The sequence below is a fragment of the Vulpes vulpes genome, chromosome 2 (genome assembly GCF_048418805.1).
Source record: "Vulpes vulpes isolate BD-2025 chromosome 2, VulVul3, whole genome shotgun sequence".
In the NCBI taxonomy this organism is placed as follows: Eukaryota; Metazoa; Chordata; class Mammalia; order Carnivora; family Canidae; genus Vulpes; species Vulpes vulpes.
This window is the reverse complement of record NC_132781.1, coordinates 109,826,735-109,842,244: the sequence shown is the minus strand read 5'-3', so window position 1 is coordinate 109,842,244 and position 15,510 is coordinate 109,826,735. Positions and strand designations below refer to the sequence as shown.

The window sequence follows — 15,510 nt, the reverse complement described above, 5'->3', positions numbered from 1 at the left end:
CTTAACAGCTGTGCATCCAGTTAGGGTAGGCAAGAAAGAGAATCCCAACTTAGCCAAGCCTTCATGGGTTTTCTGGGATCTGTAGTAGCTCCCTGACCTTTTGCCATGATAAAGACCACATCAGGGCAAATAGTAGTTCTCCCTTCCTTTTGTTGAAACATCATCTCTGTAGGTCACTGAAGCTAAGATTTTAAGTGAGCTTATCAGGTGATGGATGTATAAAAAAGACCATGGTTGTTAGGTGGGAGGGTGCTCTCAGAAACAAGAGTCCATCGATTACTGGTTGTATGTAGACCAGTGCCTCTTTAGGGGAAAACCACAAATTTCTGTATGTAAGGTGGCTACTTATATTTGTAGTTCTGTATTTACACTGCAAATTTTAAGATAACCTTAATCAAACACTGTCTTTGTTAAGTGAGTTAGTATGCACGCTGAAATGAAGTGCAAGCTATTTTTAGCCCAAGAAAAGTAAAGAATAATTTTGACGTTTTAACAGTTTGTTCTAAATGCAACACTTCGGCTGTCTCTACCCGTGTTGTTTGAAAAGGATCTCGGGCAGCCCTGGTTTTTATTCACTGATTGAGAGGTAATGAAACTAAAGTAACTGAGGTACAGAGGAAGTAAGATATTTCTGTCTAAGTCACTCAGGAACCAAATGTATGAAACCAAAAGTAGAGTCCTGGGGGGATATTCCCAATCCTGTTGTCTTCCCCAGAAACCCCACGTTTGTGTAGGTTGCTCAGTGCATGAGGGTATCCAACCGAGGCTACAAGTAGAGGCAAAAATCCAAGCCTTAGGCCACAGTGAGGAGCCCATGCCCACCTTTTCCAAAGTCTGTTTGCCAAGCACAGCAGGGAGGGGCTGAGCTCTTGGGTTCAGAGTTGGGAAGCGGACCACCGGGATATTCTCCTGTGTATTACAGCTATACCTAGAGCTTATCGGAACAGAATCTTGAAAAGCCTTTGTCTTAAATGGGTATGAAGTAAAGGACACGAGAGCTCTGCACCATTTGAAGAGGGTCTGTCGAGATAACTCTGATTTCACTGTATCAATTGTAAAGGCACAGTGGACACCAGGTAAAACTGGAAGGAGGTTGGGATTTGGGGTATCTTCCCATCTTCCATTTTGGACATGAGACTCCTTTCCTCATTCCTTTCCTCTCTGCCTCCCCACCCCACACTGCTCACTTGCCCTGTCCCTAAAGACAGACTCACACACACACACGCCACCTTCTATTCACTAAGAACTTTGTTCAAGAGGAAAGCGCTCCAGCCAAATTTACAGTAAGATGTAAATAGCTAAGAACAATTAGATGTTTCCATCCCCAGAGGGAGCATCTTAATACTTAAATAGGAAATGAACTGTACCTTCCTGGTGGATTTCAGGCAGTGAGAAGTGGTAGGGATTTTGTCTAGATGTTGAAGGCAAGAGCGCTTGCTGTCTTCTGGAGACCATTGCATATTGGCCGGAGCTCTTCCCGTTGGCCCCACACACAGGATTCACTCAGTAGCATCATCCTTGCTCCTTGGTGCTTTTATCTTATCGTTGTCTCGACTTCTCCTTTTTCGGCACCCCTACCTGCCCTCCCACCGTTCCCGTGGGCCAGTCTGGGCTTCGTTTTCAGCTCTGAGGCTGGCCATGCTGGCCTTTGTTCTTCATCTTCAGCATTGCCTTCTTTCCAGGCAAGCACATGCCTTGTAACTTCCGCTCCACCCCCAAGTCTTCTTTCTTCTAAGTATCCCACTCCCCAAATCTCTCTGCTGGAGAGTACCAGACTCTGCCTCTGTTTAGAAGCTCTGGTCATCATGGTTGCAGTTGGGAGCTCCCACCCTGCTACTTTCTCCAGCAGCCAACACCATAAGCCCAGGAGAGGGAGAGAAGTTACTGAGATTCCATTAGGAGCTTTCAGGAGGCAGAGGTTACGTCTCTCTCTGCTCTTCTTACTGTAGGAAGCCCAGTGAAACACAGTTGGTGTTTTTTTCTTCTTCGTAGAGTGATTTCAATGAGTTGCTGGAAGCTGGGACTTGACTTCCCTATTTAAACTTATTCCTAGGGATCCCTGGGTGGCGCAGTGGTTTAGCGCCTGCCTTTGGCCCAGGGCGCGATCCTGGAGACCCGGGATCGAATCCCATGTCAGGCTCCCGGTGCATGGAGCCTGCTTCTCCCTCTGCCTGTGTCTCTGCCTCTCTCTCTCTCTCTCTCTGTGTGACTATCATAAATAAAAAATGAAAAAAAAAAAAAAAAAAAAAAAAAAAAAAAAACTTATTCCTAGATCTGAAGCAATTCCTCTAGCTAGTCTTGGGATCACATCATGCCACTGCAGCTGAAGTCACTCATTAAATTGAACAGTTCAGTAAAAAAATCTACCATTAGGCCAAATGGACTCTGGTCACAGAGTTCAAAATAGCTGAAGTGAAAAACTCATCTGAACATTGTCAATTTAGGGTATCTGAGTGGCTCAGTCAGGCGTCTGAATCTAGATTTCAGCTTAGGTCATGATCTCAGGGTCCTGAGATTGAGCCCCACATTGGGCTCTGCACTGGGTGTGGAGCCTGCCTAAGATTCATTCATTCTCTCTCCCACACACACACACATCTGTCCCTCCCCTCTTCATTCTCAGTCTTTCTCTCTCTCAAAAATAAATAAAATACATTAAAATGGTCAGTCTGTCCATCTGTAATTCTTTCAAGAAACTTAATGATTCTCAGTTTCTTCCATTGTGTCAATGAACTCCTATATTTTAGGAGTTTCTAATTCTTCATTGCCTGTAGTTTGAGTGCCAAGAAGCAATGATTGTGCTCTACTTTGTCCAGAAGGTAAAGGTTTTGTGTATTTTGTATATTTAATCTCGGTAGTCTAAAACAAAATCGAACATATGACAAGTTTCTAAATTTCTAAATGAGGAAGCATCACAGGTGTATTTAGGAATGCTGGATGAATGGAATTGTACTTTAATTTCCCCTACTCTTTAAAGATTTTATTTGTTTAGAGAGAGCACATGTGAGCACTTGCATGGGGGGAGGGGTAGGGAGAGAGGGAGAGAATCTTCCAGCAGACTCTGGAGCTGAGTGCAGAGCCCAGGGCAGGGTTCAATCCCACAATCCTGATATCATGACCTGAATCAAAATCAAGAGTCAGACTTTCAACTGACTGAGCCACTGGGGCACCCATCTCTACTCTTTTCAATGAGTTTTTATTTTAAAAAATAGAATGCCTTAGCCAACCATTGATAGCTAGTGATGCCAACTCCCTCTTGTCAACTCTTGCCATTTTTTTCCCCTCCTCTGGGTTTTTTTGCTTAATTCCCCTAAATGGAACCAAGGCTGATGCCTGAGTGCTGCACATTTTTTTCATGCTATTTGGTGTGTGTTCTCTGGTATATGAGTACTTCTCAAAGTCCCCCCTCCAACTTTCTGGCTCTGTGCTTTAGGATCCCCTAGTACAATCAGGGTAAAATATTTATGGTCTTCATAGTGTATCTCCCCTCTTTTTCCCTCAGCACAACTTATAAACTCAACTCAGAGGCATCCTCTTTCTTCTTTAAATTTCTAAAGATTTTGTCCACCCCGTTTTCCCAAGCTTGGCTGTGCTGAGAAGATGTATGTTAATGAAGAGATCATTAGCTGGTATCACCATTGGATTTAAACAGCTGTGTCAACCAGTATCTTTAGCTACAAACTGAAGAAGGGGTCAGCCATCCTTCAGAATGCAGAAGTAATGGTATAAGGCTTCGACACCATTTTCTTTTGTGGAGGAAGTTGGTTGGGAAGAGGGGTTTTGCTGGCCTCTCCTGGGGTGGGAGCATTCAACCTGGACTCCCATCAGCTCTTAGAAATAAGGAATCAAAGAGTTGCCGGTTGATGTGCTGTAGCCGTTATCTAATAAGACATGGGACCGTGTGTGCGAACATCTGCTTGGGCGTGTGCCCACCTGTACCATAACTAAATTTCCAAACTGGTTAAAATTATCCTTCATTTGGCCAAGAAATACTGAGCATCTCATAGACAGAACTTTGGGTTATATACTATGGTACAGGTAAAAAAAAAGAAGAAGAAGAAGAAGAAAGCAGTGTCCCACCTTTTCAGAACCTTATAATCAGTGGTCTAAACCATTGAGTTTAGAGAATGTTTTTAAGATGTGATGTTCTAGAATATCCTTTAAGGAAATTATAGTTACTGAAAGTTTTTGCCATTGTCACTGTGATTAGACACTTCTCTGAATGCAGTCGCTACACAAGTGCCACTAACATGTCACCCACCTCGTCGTTCCCCCCCCCCCAATTCCTGAAGAGCTGTGTTCCAGGTAGTTGGTGCATAGAGTTATAAATTGATCTCCAACGTGGGCAAAGCTAATAAATACGGTCTGGTTGAAAGGCACTGGTAAAAGCTTGCGATGTTATTACTGTTCTCATGCACGTTATTATTTTTAAATTGTGCATCCTTTTAAGTAGATTGTTTGTTCGCCGTAGTCTCCATTATATCTAAGCAAAGCATTCACAGAAATTTCTAAAACCTTTTCATTTCTCTCTGTAGGTTGTTGTTTCGTAACATTTTATACAAGAAAAGCTGCACTTGAGGCCCAGAACGCCCTGCACAATATTAAAACTTTACCTGGGGTGAGTCGGTTTACTTTTGTACCAAAATCACTTTATTGCTTGAAAATGGTCCTTTCAACTGAAGGTTCTAGTTATGGGCTCTTAGTGGCAAAAATGACTTTGGTCTTTTGAGAAGTATGTGCTGACCCCTCTGTCCCCCTGGGGCAGCCACACCAGCTGGCCAGCCCCTAAAGAAGCACTGGCATTAATGCTGATGGGCAGAGCTCTCAAATAGTATGTCCCCTGGTTAGAAAATCAGAGTGACCCCACTGGGCAGCAGCGGCTGCCAAAGAGTATTGGGTGGGCTAAGACTTTAAAAGGGGGGAAAAACCCAACACACACAAGAAAAGCGGATGGAAAAGTAAAAGCTTTTACTCACCAGGAGCCCCTTTTGAAATTTAGTCTTAGATTTTCTTTTGAAAGGACAAAATGTACCCTGTACAGCCATAATATTAAGCCTCCTAATGGTTTCTCAACAGTCAATGGCGGTTAACAAAGTCAATGTTTTAATGCCTAATTTGTGGCTTCATGTTGATAGAGAACAGAAAATACAAAACTCGCAATTTTTTTTTCCATTTCCTTCCTTGTAATATTTGATGATTAGTACAATTCGCTAGAAGTGAACTGATATTGTATGTAACTGCTGCATCAGAATACGTTATTTCTGGGGGTTTGTGGCAATTTTATATACTGCATGCTGGTATAAAGTGTCCTGTGCCATTTGCATATTTTCCCCACTGACCCAAATTTCCATGAGTTCATTTAATAATCTAATGATGTGCATTGGTTATCGTGAAGAATTTGTAGTAAGCTGTGCAATAATAATTTCACTGAAGCCTGGGTCGATCAAAATATAAGGAAGATAATGCAGTGTCCCTAATGCTTTCAGGGTGTAATTCTAGCTGTCGTTTTGCTCTCTTCGTGCTATAGACATACACGGTCACCCGTGTTGTGTGTGTGTGTGTGTTCATGTTAACATATGCACATATAAGCATTTTATACCCCATCACCCCCAAAGAAAGCATTTGTTTAATTTTTAATTCACCTTAAACCCATTGATATTTATAATTCACCTTAAATCCATTGAAAATTTCATAATTTCTTGTAGTGGCAAGATACTCAAGAAAAAAATTTCAAAACATTAGCTCCTTCGCCCTCCAAAAGTAATAAATTATGAACTGTGGTCTTTCTGTCACACCACTGCAGCCTCTCCCTTTTCCTTAGAGCAAATCAAAGGGCAGAAGATTCAGGAAAGCAAGTGTGTGATAGCAGAAATCTCCCTCCCCGTTTCACTACTTCTCCCTAAATTTTAAGGTGGTTTTAGTAAGGCAGCTTTTAGTACATCTAAGTGCTTTTGCTCAATGACTTTTTTTTTAAGTATTATGTAAGTATTTGTTTTCCTTATAAATGGATTATTTTTTCAATGTAAATTCTAGAAGGTTGCGGTGTTAGGTCACATTACCAAGTGAAACAATCAAAGCTCAACCAACAATAGGAAAAAATTTTCTTACTTCTCAGTCTCCTAATCAAACCCAAAGACCACTTGGTATTCCTTCTTTTAAAAAGAAACACTTTATAGTAATCAGCACACAAAATCCCTTCCAGGTATATTTTTTTAAAAAATTCCTGAGATGATGAATTTATGTAGCATGTAGGGTTTATTAATGCCAAATCACATTCTGTTTTAAATTAATGTAAAGCTTGGGTAATTTGAATTCATCCATTCCACTAAAACCTGCACACAACTCCCCAGTATGTCATCCTTGTAGGTGAAGACACTCTCAAGAAGCCCAGAGTCAATATGATGAGTGGGCCATATTGAAAACCCTACAAGGGGCTGACAAGTCTGCTTCTGTTTGGGACATATTACTCTGACCCTTTCCTAGCAAACAAATAGCATCTTAAGTTTGGTGTTTTGTTGTTGTTGTTTTTATAATGTTGTGTATGTTCTGTTTTTCTCTTCTTAAAAATTCTGCATGCAGAAGTCAGGAATGGTGATCTTGGAGACCCGTTAGTAAGTGCAAGAATTCAGGGGCTGGAAAAAGATGGCCTGGGGATTATGTTTGCTTTTCTTTTTATCCAGTTCAACTTTACCTGTGGTGGCTTAAAGGGAAATTTTGAGAAGTCGGGTCTGATTTGTAGGCTCCCAGCCTACACAGTGCACACACTGTTGCTGCATTTTCCACTTCAAATTAGGTAAATGGTGACAGGGTTCCACATCTTGCATTTATGGATAGTCCTATCTGATAAACGTCCCCCTGAACAGCTATAGGAAACACATGAAAGGCGGTCTCCTTTTAGCTGTGAGCTTTTGGTGGACAGGAAGAAATGGGACCAGACATAAAAGATTAATGCATATTTTGGGGGGAAAAATATTACAGGGTGCCGTGCTGTTTGATTACAAGCCTTGGAATTAGTCAACATTTCCATAATTCTAAACCAATATACACCTGTTTTCCCACTGTGATGTGAAGGCACAACTTAATTTAACAGAAGCCCTGCTGTGCTAAATCTCTCATTAACTACCAAGTGAGTTCGGTAATTTAAAGTTGTAGCACTACTATTTTAACTGGTTGCCTTCATATTATGAAATTAATAAGAAATTAATGATGCACTTTGCCATATGCCTTCAATTTCTTTCTGAATAAAAATAAAAGGGATAAAGAAAAACGCATCAGCAGCTGACACTTTAAAGCTTTTCTGGGTTGTAATCATTTTTCCTGCGGATAAAATCCATTAAAAAGGCACTTGCTGCTTTTTTTTTTTTTCTAAAGTGTCCAAAACTTTCCATTTAAAACAAGATCAAATAGTGCTGGGTTTTTTCCCCCCTGTTTAATTTTCTTTTGCAGCTGATGTTTTGTATCATAGGGAACTTTTATCATGCAACCAAACTTGGTTGATGTTTAGGGACCATCTTTCCATCTTGAGAGAAACAAAGAACTCAGTATGGCAGAGGGGAAAAAGTGCTGGTGGCACTGTCTTATTCCACTGAGTGAAATTTTCTTTAAAGGCACCTTTCCTTCATGCCATGCATGGGTCATAGAGACCCTTTCCATAGTGGACGGGAGATAGGGTGAGGGATCAGGGCAGTGCAAAGCCATTAAGGATGCATTTTTCACCCCATGTGACTGGAGAAGACACTAGGTCTTTCATCGTCTGAAATGCTCACCATAAATCCTAGAAATACAATATTGGAAACCAAAGGAGCCAATTCAACAGCTCAACACAGGGCAGAGCAAAGAATGAGCATCTAGAGGTCATTTCCCTGATTTGACCACGCTCTCCTCTGGAAATGGAGGCTTGACACTTAAGTAGCAGATCACATCTGGGGCAGCACTATGCCTCACTTATTCCTGGCATCTTGTTAGGTTGACAAAACACTAATGATTCCTGAGTGCACACTGTGTGCCGGGCACTACGCTGCAGCAGTTCTTGCATGCACGCATGCCTGACCTTGAAATGCGTAGTGAATAGGACTCCCGTCACCCGAAGAGAACACTCTTGGTATGTCTGCACAGGCCAGGCTATTTGATGAGCCATTGGGTTGGCCACAAAATTATTAGCCTGGCTTTTTCCATAGCTGAGCCATTCGTGTTTCTGGACAGAATTTGGTTGCCTTTGCCTTGACAATACAGCAGATCGGGCTAAGAGGTGGCTCCTTCTTTTGTTCAGGAAGACTCAACCTAACTGGTAGAATGAGTCAATAGAAATGTCATTGCCCGCCATTGTATTTCCCAGAGGGAAACCTTTATAAAGGCAACTTGTGAGATTCGTTTTGTTTTCACCGACCCTATTTAGCTTAATTAAAAAAAAAAAAAAAAGACCTTAATTGAGGCACAGGAAAGCCACCACCATCTTTTCAATAATCAGATGTCCAGGGCCACATATCCCTGTACCAGTGACTGTGCTGTGCCCTTATATCATTCTTTTTTCAAGGTCTTAACACATATTGTCTCTGGCAGTAAGGCTTTCTGATTGAAAATCTACAGCAGTATCATTAGAGCATTCACTGTATAAATTAATTTAATTAAGGATGTAATAACAGGGAAGAATATAGTTTTGAAAAAGCTCTTAAATTTTAACAGCAAGGAGGAATCAGAATCTAAATGTCTTGTAAAATATTAATTGCGAATTTCTTCCAGACATTTCCTCTGCCTATGCCTTACCCCTTGCTTTCTTTTTTAGAATCACTACCAGTTTTATTAAATGCAGTTTATATTAAGGAGTTACTGCCCTAAGAGAACATTTGTTTAGAGCACTCCATTTTAGTGGTGGCTTACGGAAAGGTGTTTTATAATAACGCATGCAGTGTGAGCAAGGACTGCACGTAGATTGAAGATATAAAAACAAATGAGTCTGATCCGGTAGGAAGAGGCTGTAAATAAAACTGCCTCCTGGGACAAGTGTGTTCACCCACATGAAGTGAATGAGCCCCTTCTTGGCTTGCCCTGGAAGAGATCATTTACCTACGCGGGTAGGCGCTTGCTTCCTCCCAGGCGGCCCTCCACACAACTCTCCATAGAATTGTCCCCCTGTGTCCTTTAAGAGCGGAATGCTGGGGTTTAATATTCCTTCAGCAGAACAGCTTGGCTCTCACTGGGACCAAATTCAATTTGCCCATTGTAATGCATTTTGAGGTACTCATTTTCTTTGAACCACCTCTTCTAATTATTAATATGTATTTAATGCCTTTGTTCTCAGAGCCATGATGATTATTTTATCATTACCATCATCATCGTCATCATTTCTGTCATAAAATCCCTCAAACTCCATCTCATCATATGGAAACTCCCCACTCCATGCCCTCACCCCCCGCCCCCAAATCATCTCATTTAAATCCAAGCCTAACTAGGCCAGGCTAGATAAAGTTTCTTCTCAGATGCCATTTATTTAAAACAGGAAGAAACAGCCAAAACAGCTACCCAAGCAAGTTTCAGCCCTAAGAATCGTGTATCATGTAGAACACACAGGGTGTTCATGCACTTGTTCAACAAGTACTTATCGAATTTTTATTGTTTGCCAGGAACTGTTCTGGGTGCTAGGGAAACACAGTAGCAGCCACGCTATTTATAACCAAATCACCCAAAAACAAAGCGAGCCCACCACGCCTGTACATGCTTGGCGCTTCATAAATAGCTCTTGGACATCTAATGCCCAAATGAGTTAGTTTCATAAGATATTTCCAGAGGCGTCAAGTTCTGTTCCCAAAAAATGGCAGTTGTGCCCACAAGTACTCCAAGTGCTCCAAAATAGATGAACGTAGACTTGCTGTTATGAGCGTGTGTGCGCGAGGTGTAATTTATATCCTACACACGCTGATGGATGCATAGATACTCACACGCCATCCATGTGCGGTGTATTAATTTGGCCAAATAAATAAAACCAGGAAGAGAGAGCTTAAAAATCCCATTTTGTAGTTGGCCTGCCAACATACTGTTAATCACTTCCTAGTCACCTTCCTTACAGTAGGCTTCGTGAACTGTATAATTCTTATGTTGGTTTGTCTGTTTGTTGGTTTTTGCTTTGAGTCAGGATCACGGCTGACGCACAGTGCCCGCGCAAGGGTACTCCAGAGCTGCCATTTAGTGGCGATAATCCCTGCCTTCTACCTCCTTCACAGAAGAGTAGGCGCTGAATGAGATAATGTATGTAAAGCTTCCTGAGCCCCTGAAGAAATGTGCTCAGAAGACATAGTGTCTACTTGACAGGTTCTGTAGGTGTGAACTCTCCTCAGGTAACAACCCAACATACAGAATGTGTGTGCCGTGGAGTGTGTACAGCGAGACATGGGTTGGGTGTCCGTCTGTTCTTCAGATTTGCATCTGCTGAATTGGGCTGAACCAGGCGGCCTAGAGGACTTGCCCAAAGCCTCTATTCTCCTGCTGCCTGTGTTGTTTCAGCATAACGCTGGGTTCTGCAGACATGAAAACTAAACACAATGTAGGGTTTGCTTTTTTGTTTCTAGGATAACCTTGGAAGGGCCTGGGATGGGGAGTGAGCGTCAGGGTCAGGGTGTGCCTAGGGAGCAGCACCTCAGGGGTCCACCTGCCCACCCGGAGCCAAGCCAGCGGGGAGGAGATGGGCTCAAGCTGCAGGAAGCAGCACCCCAAGTGGGATTCAGGTGCAGCAGGGGTGCTGGCCAGCCCGCTGGTTTAGGCCTGGGACCGAAAGAGGAGGACAAAAATCCCCGGGCCCAGTGGTTCCCAGTCTGCAGGCCAATCCCAATGGATCTGGGAAAGCACACATTTTAATACTCCACCAAAAAGCCATTGGAAATAGTCTATTTCCCCCACCATAAAGTTTTACCACGTGCCCACTTGAGCAGAGGCTTCTTCTGCCTTAGGCTGGCAGGCATTCAGTTCAATTGCTTTGACTGGCAGATAGCGATGTATGGCTTTGATGAACTAAAATGAAAAACTAGGCACTCTTAAAATAGGACCTGTTCCATACAAGGACCCACATTTTCTGTGGGAGAAAATTAATGAATGAGGGGTCACTGGTGGTGAAAAGTTGAAAATGACTAAGCGAGCAGCCCAGCCAGCCCAGGGCTAAAACAGGGAGCAGCGACACCACCCTTGATAATAGAATAGAACTTCGGTGGAAGGCCTTGTTTATTTGGTTTTGCAAACAGCATAATCTCAACTACATAGCTAATTTTGTTTCTTAAGATTTTATTTATTCATTCATAAGAGGCCCACCGAGAGAGGCAGAGACACCGGCAGAGGGAGATGCAGGCTCCCTGCAGGGAGCCCGATGCGGGACTCGATCCCAGGACCCTGGGATCATGACCTGAGTCAAAGGCAGATGCTCAACCACTGAGTCACCCAGAGCCCCTCAACTACATACTTAATTACCAGGACTGTTGCTGTGAGGACTTACAAGAGCATCTGTGCAAAGGACCTAGCTCAGGGGCCCGGCCCGGGGTGCAAAATTGCCCAAAGTTGTTGAGCAAGACTGCCATCTCTTTGGTAACACCTGAGGGCACAGTAGGATGGCACAGTGGTAAAAAAGAAGTAATAGTTAGATTTCAGAGGTACTCGTTTCCCTTTGCAACCACAAGACTACCCTGGGGATACTACGTTCACCCACTAGATCCCAGTTCCATTAGAGGTTGATAAGATTTCAAAAGAAGATTGTGGGGAGGATCCACCAATTTGATTAAAGGTCTAGATGGAATTGCAGAGGAAGGAGTTAGGACGGCCAAATAAAAGGAGAAATTATTTTTTTAATTTTTTTTTTTTTTTTAAGATTTTAGTTTTAGGTGAGCTCTACACCCAGCATGGGGCTTGAACTTACAGCCCCAAGGGAATTGTTTAAAAAAAAAACAAACAGTTGGAAAAGAGTTCAAGTTCTGCCTCCAGAGTACGCAGTCGCCAGCAGGATTCATGACCTTGAATATGTCACCGGCATGCTGGGCAGACCGTGAATGTGTCAGGTGTGAGGTGGGCACAGCTCGGGAGACTGTGTCCAGTACACGTGGGCTGGCCAGTACTCCGCCTCCAGATCCAGGCCATGAAAAAGTATGTGACGGGTGGGTGTGGAGAGAGGTCTCCCAGGAGCCCCAGGGTTCTTTCCCACCCACCCAATCGGGGAGCATGGCGGGAGGCCAGGATCAAAGGGAGTCTTGGACTCCAACTGGGCCAGATCTAGTGTGCTGAGTGCCGGGCAAGCACTCTGGAAGGTTGGGAGGAAAGAAGCTCCGTGTCCCCTTCCCTCATTTGAGCTGGAGACCGTCCCCATGCACAGGTGCTCTGGAAGTCTCATTAGTATTGGGACATAAGCTATTAAAGTTGTTTTGATAATAAAGCAGTATCTCAGGACCATATCATTACTGCTCTCACTGCCCACAAGTCACCAAGATGAAAGCATCAACAATAAACAGTTGCCTGCAGGAGATCGCAGAAAAGGGACAAGGTGACAAACGTTCTCTTTTGTACCCGTTATTGTTCCTGACTGTCATCACTTCCCACCAGTACTCAGAGCGCATCCTTGTCCTGCCAGCCCCGCCCCCAGCAGCTCTGAAGAGCTCTGGAAAGCGCTTCCTTCCTTCATCTGCAAAATGAAGTGCTCGGGCTCAGTGGCTCTTAGAGTCCTTTGTAATGTCGCAGGACTGTCCTTCCTCCCGGGCGTTGTCTACAGCGATGTCCTATTTAAGGAAGAACGTCTGCGTGGACACCTGACTGTCTTCCTGTTCACCTCAAGAGGTAGCCAGGCAGGTAGACGTGACTTGACTTGCTTCCGTGGTGGGTTAGTAACTTTAGAGGACAGTTGACCCTTGAACAACACCGGTGTGAGCTGTGTGGATCCACGTGCAGGTGGTTTTTTCTTTATATAAAAACAGTTCCATAAAACGTGTTTTCTCTTACGATTTTCTCAATGGCACTTTTTTTTCCCTCCAGCTTGCTTGACCATAAGAACACAATATGTAATACATACAACATACAAAATATGGATGAATTGGCTGTTTATGTGATTCTTGAGGCTTCTGGTCAACAGTAGGCTCATTAGGAGTTCAGGTTTTGGAGAGTCAAAAGTTATACACAGATTTTTGACTACATTGAAGGTTGGTGCCCATAACCCTCGCATTGATCAAGGGCCAATTGTACTTTATATGGACTCGTCTGGACCCTTCGGGGCTTGGCTTTCCACTTTGAGGTTCTCTGGACATCTGCTGCCCACTCCCCTCTGGTTTTGAACCAACAGGGAGCTTACCACTCATAATTTTTCCACCAAGGAATAGAGGAAGGGGAGGTGATGAAAGCTAACAAGTCAGTTGAATTCCTTGCTTATAGCGTTGGTTTGGCAAGTAGGGGTGTTTAACCTAATGAGGCCTCAGGATTATTGGTGGATTTCTCTTATCTGTTTGATTCCTGTCCCCAGTTAACATGGGCAAGTGAGTCATCTGTGTTTGTAGATGGCTTTATGGTGTTGTTTGTTATCCCTTCTAAAAATATTTCAGGTGATGTATTGATAGCGTTCACCTTGTTATACTGAGGACACTGAGGCACTGGGAGATTAAATTAACTTCTCTGACCTCCCCTAGTGAAGCAGTGACAGCACTAGAATTAGAAGCCACAGTTGCTGAAACTCACCCATCGCATGGTCTCCTGGTAGTGGGTTCGGCGTGGTAGTGGGTTCGGCGTGATGTTTTCCACATCTTAGGGGGTAGGGAGCGTGACTCAGGAGGCCAGCACAGCACAACAACAAAAATCCCTACAAAAGTGACTCTTTATTGGTTGCCCACATATCAGGCACCATGTGGAGGCTCTGTGACTGTATTCCTTTGAATTGTCACAGCACCTCCACAAGGCGTGGATCATATGGCCCCATTGGCTGGTGAGGAGCCAAAACTCAAGAGTGACTTTCCAGGGTTGAGACAGCTGGTAACTGTGAGTCTCTGACCTTAGAGGCCAAGGGGCCTTGCGCCCCCGGTCAGGGAGTGGAGGCTTGCATGCTCGAGATCTCCAGGTCCCTCCATTTCTGGAGACTTCCAGCAGAAAGTATGCTCCCTTGGTAGTGCCCTTGCTTCACTGATAAGCTCAGAATGCCCACGTTCGCCCCCTTTGGAGCTGACCTGAAATGAATCTAAATCCTCAGCTCCTTTACTACTACGCTGGCCGTGTCACCCAGGGAGCTCACCCAAGGGGCAGAGCATCCGGGTCCTGGTGCTTCGCTGAGTAGGCCTCCCCGGAAGGCAGCTGGTTCCCTCCCCCAGGAGCCAGTCCTGATGCCACCTGGGCACGGGCACTGAGCTGTGCAGCTCTGCCAGCGATGCGAAGCCACGCTCTCTTGCACAGGCTGGGACCACCGACCTCACGGGTGGGTGCGGCAAGGCGTTTGCTGTGACTTGGGTATGAGGTTCCTCACACCGGGCTCTCCAGGAGGGAGCTACAGATCAAAGGCAGTCACTCCTATAAGAGGAGCTGCTTTGCAAAAATGATTATAAATGCAGCACCTTTCTTCAGAGGAATGTAGCTTTACCAACACCATCTCATTAACATTCATGTTATTAGGGTCCTTTCCTTTATCTGCATCCACAGGCTTTGGGTCCCAGTCCCCAATCTGCATTCTAATGCCCTGCTCCGTCCAGCTGGCCTCCCCTCCATCTCTTGGCTCTGTGTCCATCCGTAGGGGAAGGGCCGAGTGGGGGCTGGGCTCATCTCTGAGGGTCCGGCACAAACCCCGTCACCCCCCAGAGCGTGGGGCAGCAGGACAGCTAGCAGGCCGTGGCTGTGCACGAGGGCTGGCACACAAGTAGTTCAGCCTCCCTGCCTCATCCCGCCTTGCTGCCCCAAGGAGACCCGCTGCCTTTAGAGAACAGCCGGGCCTGCACCCCTGTTTTACTGATGCATGAGTCTGCACGGCCACCAAAGCGTTGGAATCCTCTGCTTCTGAAAACGGGGGACCAGCCCCTCCACCTCAGAGGAGGGCAGTAAGGAATAAGCAGCAGGGGCACCTGGGTGGCTCAGCGGTTGAGCATCTGCCTTTGGCTCAGGTCATGATCCCAAGGTCCTGGGATCGAGTTCCGCATCACACTCCCCAGGGGGAGCCTGCTTCTCCCTCTGCCTATGCCTCTGCCTCTCTCTCTGTGTCTCTCATGAATAAATAAATAAAATCTTAAAAAGAAAAAAAGAAAGAAGCAAGCACCACAGATGGGATTGTATGCAGCCCCATGGGACAGCAGCCGCCCCCTCTGCCGCAACAGAGGCAGGGGCCAGGAGATGGTCAGCAGGACGCTTTCCCTCGAGTCCAGAGAGCTTGGTGTCCTCCTCTCTCTCTGCCCATCCAGCCACCTGCTCTGTTCTCCCCCTTTGTTTTCAGGAGGCGAGTCAGGACCAGAGGCTGGGTGCTGACTAAGGCATCAGGGCAAGTTCTATGGTTAATTCCATCTGGTCATCAGGCCGTGATTGCTGTTG

General features: G+C 44.8%; 1 protein-coding gene across 41 annotated transcripts in view; it reads left to right on the top strand.

The window, feature by feature from the left end:
- Positions 1-15,510, top strand: part of CELF2 (CUGBP Elav-like family member 2) — a 955,758-nt gene that overhangs the window by 842,452 nt on the left and 97,796 nt on the right. For all 41 annotated transcript variants that reach the window (XM_072749549.1, XM_072749560.1, XM_072749545.1 and 38 more), the window contains one exon: positions 4,533-4,615. In XM_072749549.1, the coding sequence (XP_072605650.1) occupies positions 4,533-4,615 (83 nt within the window). The remainder of the gene's footprint in view (positions 1-4,532; positions 4,616-15,510) is intronic.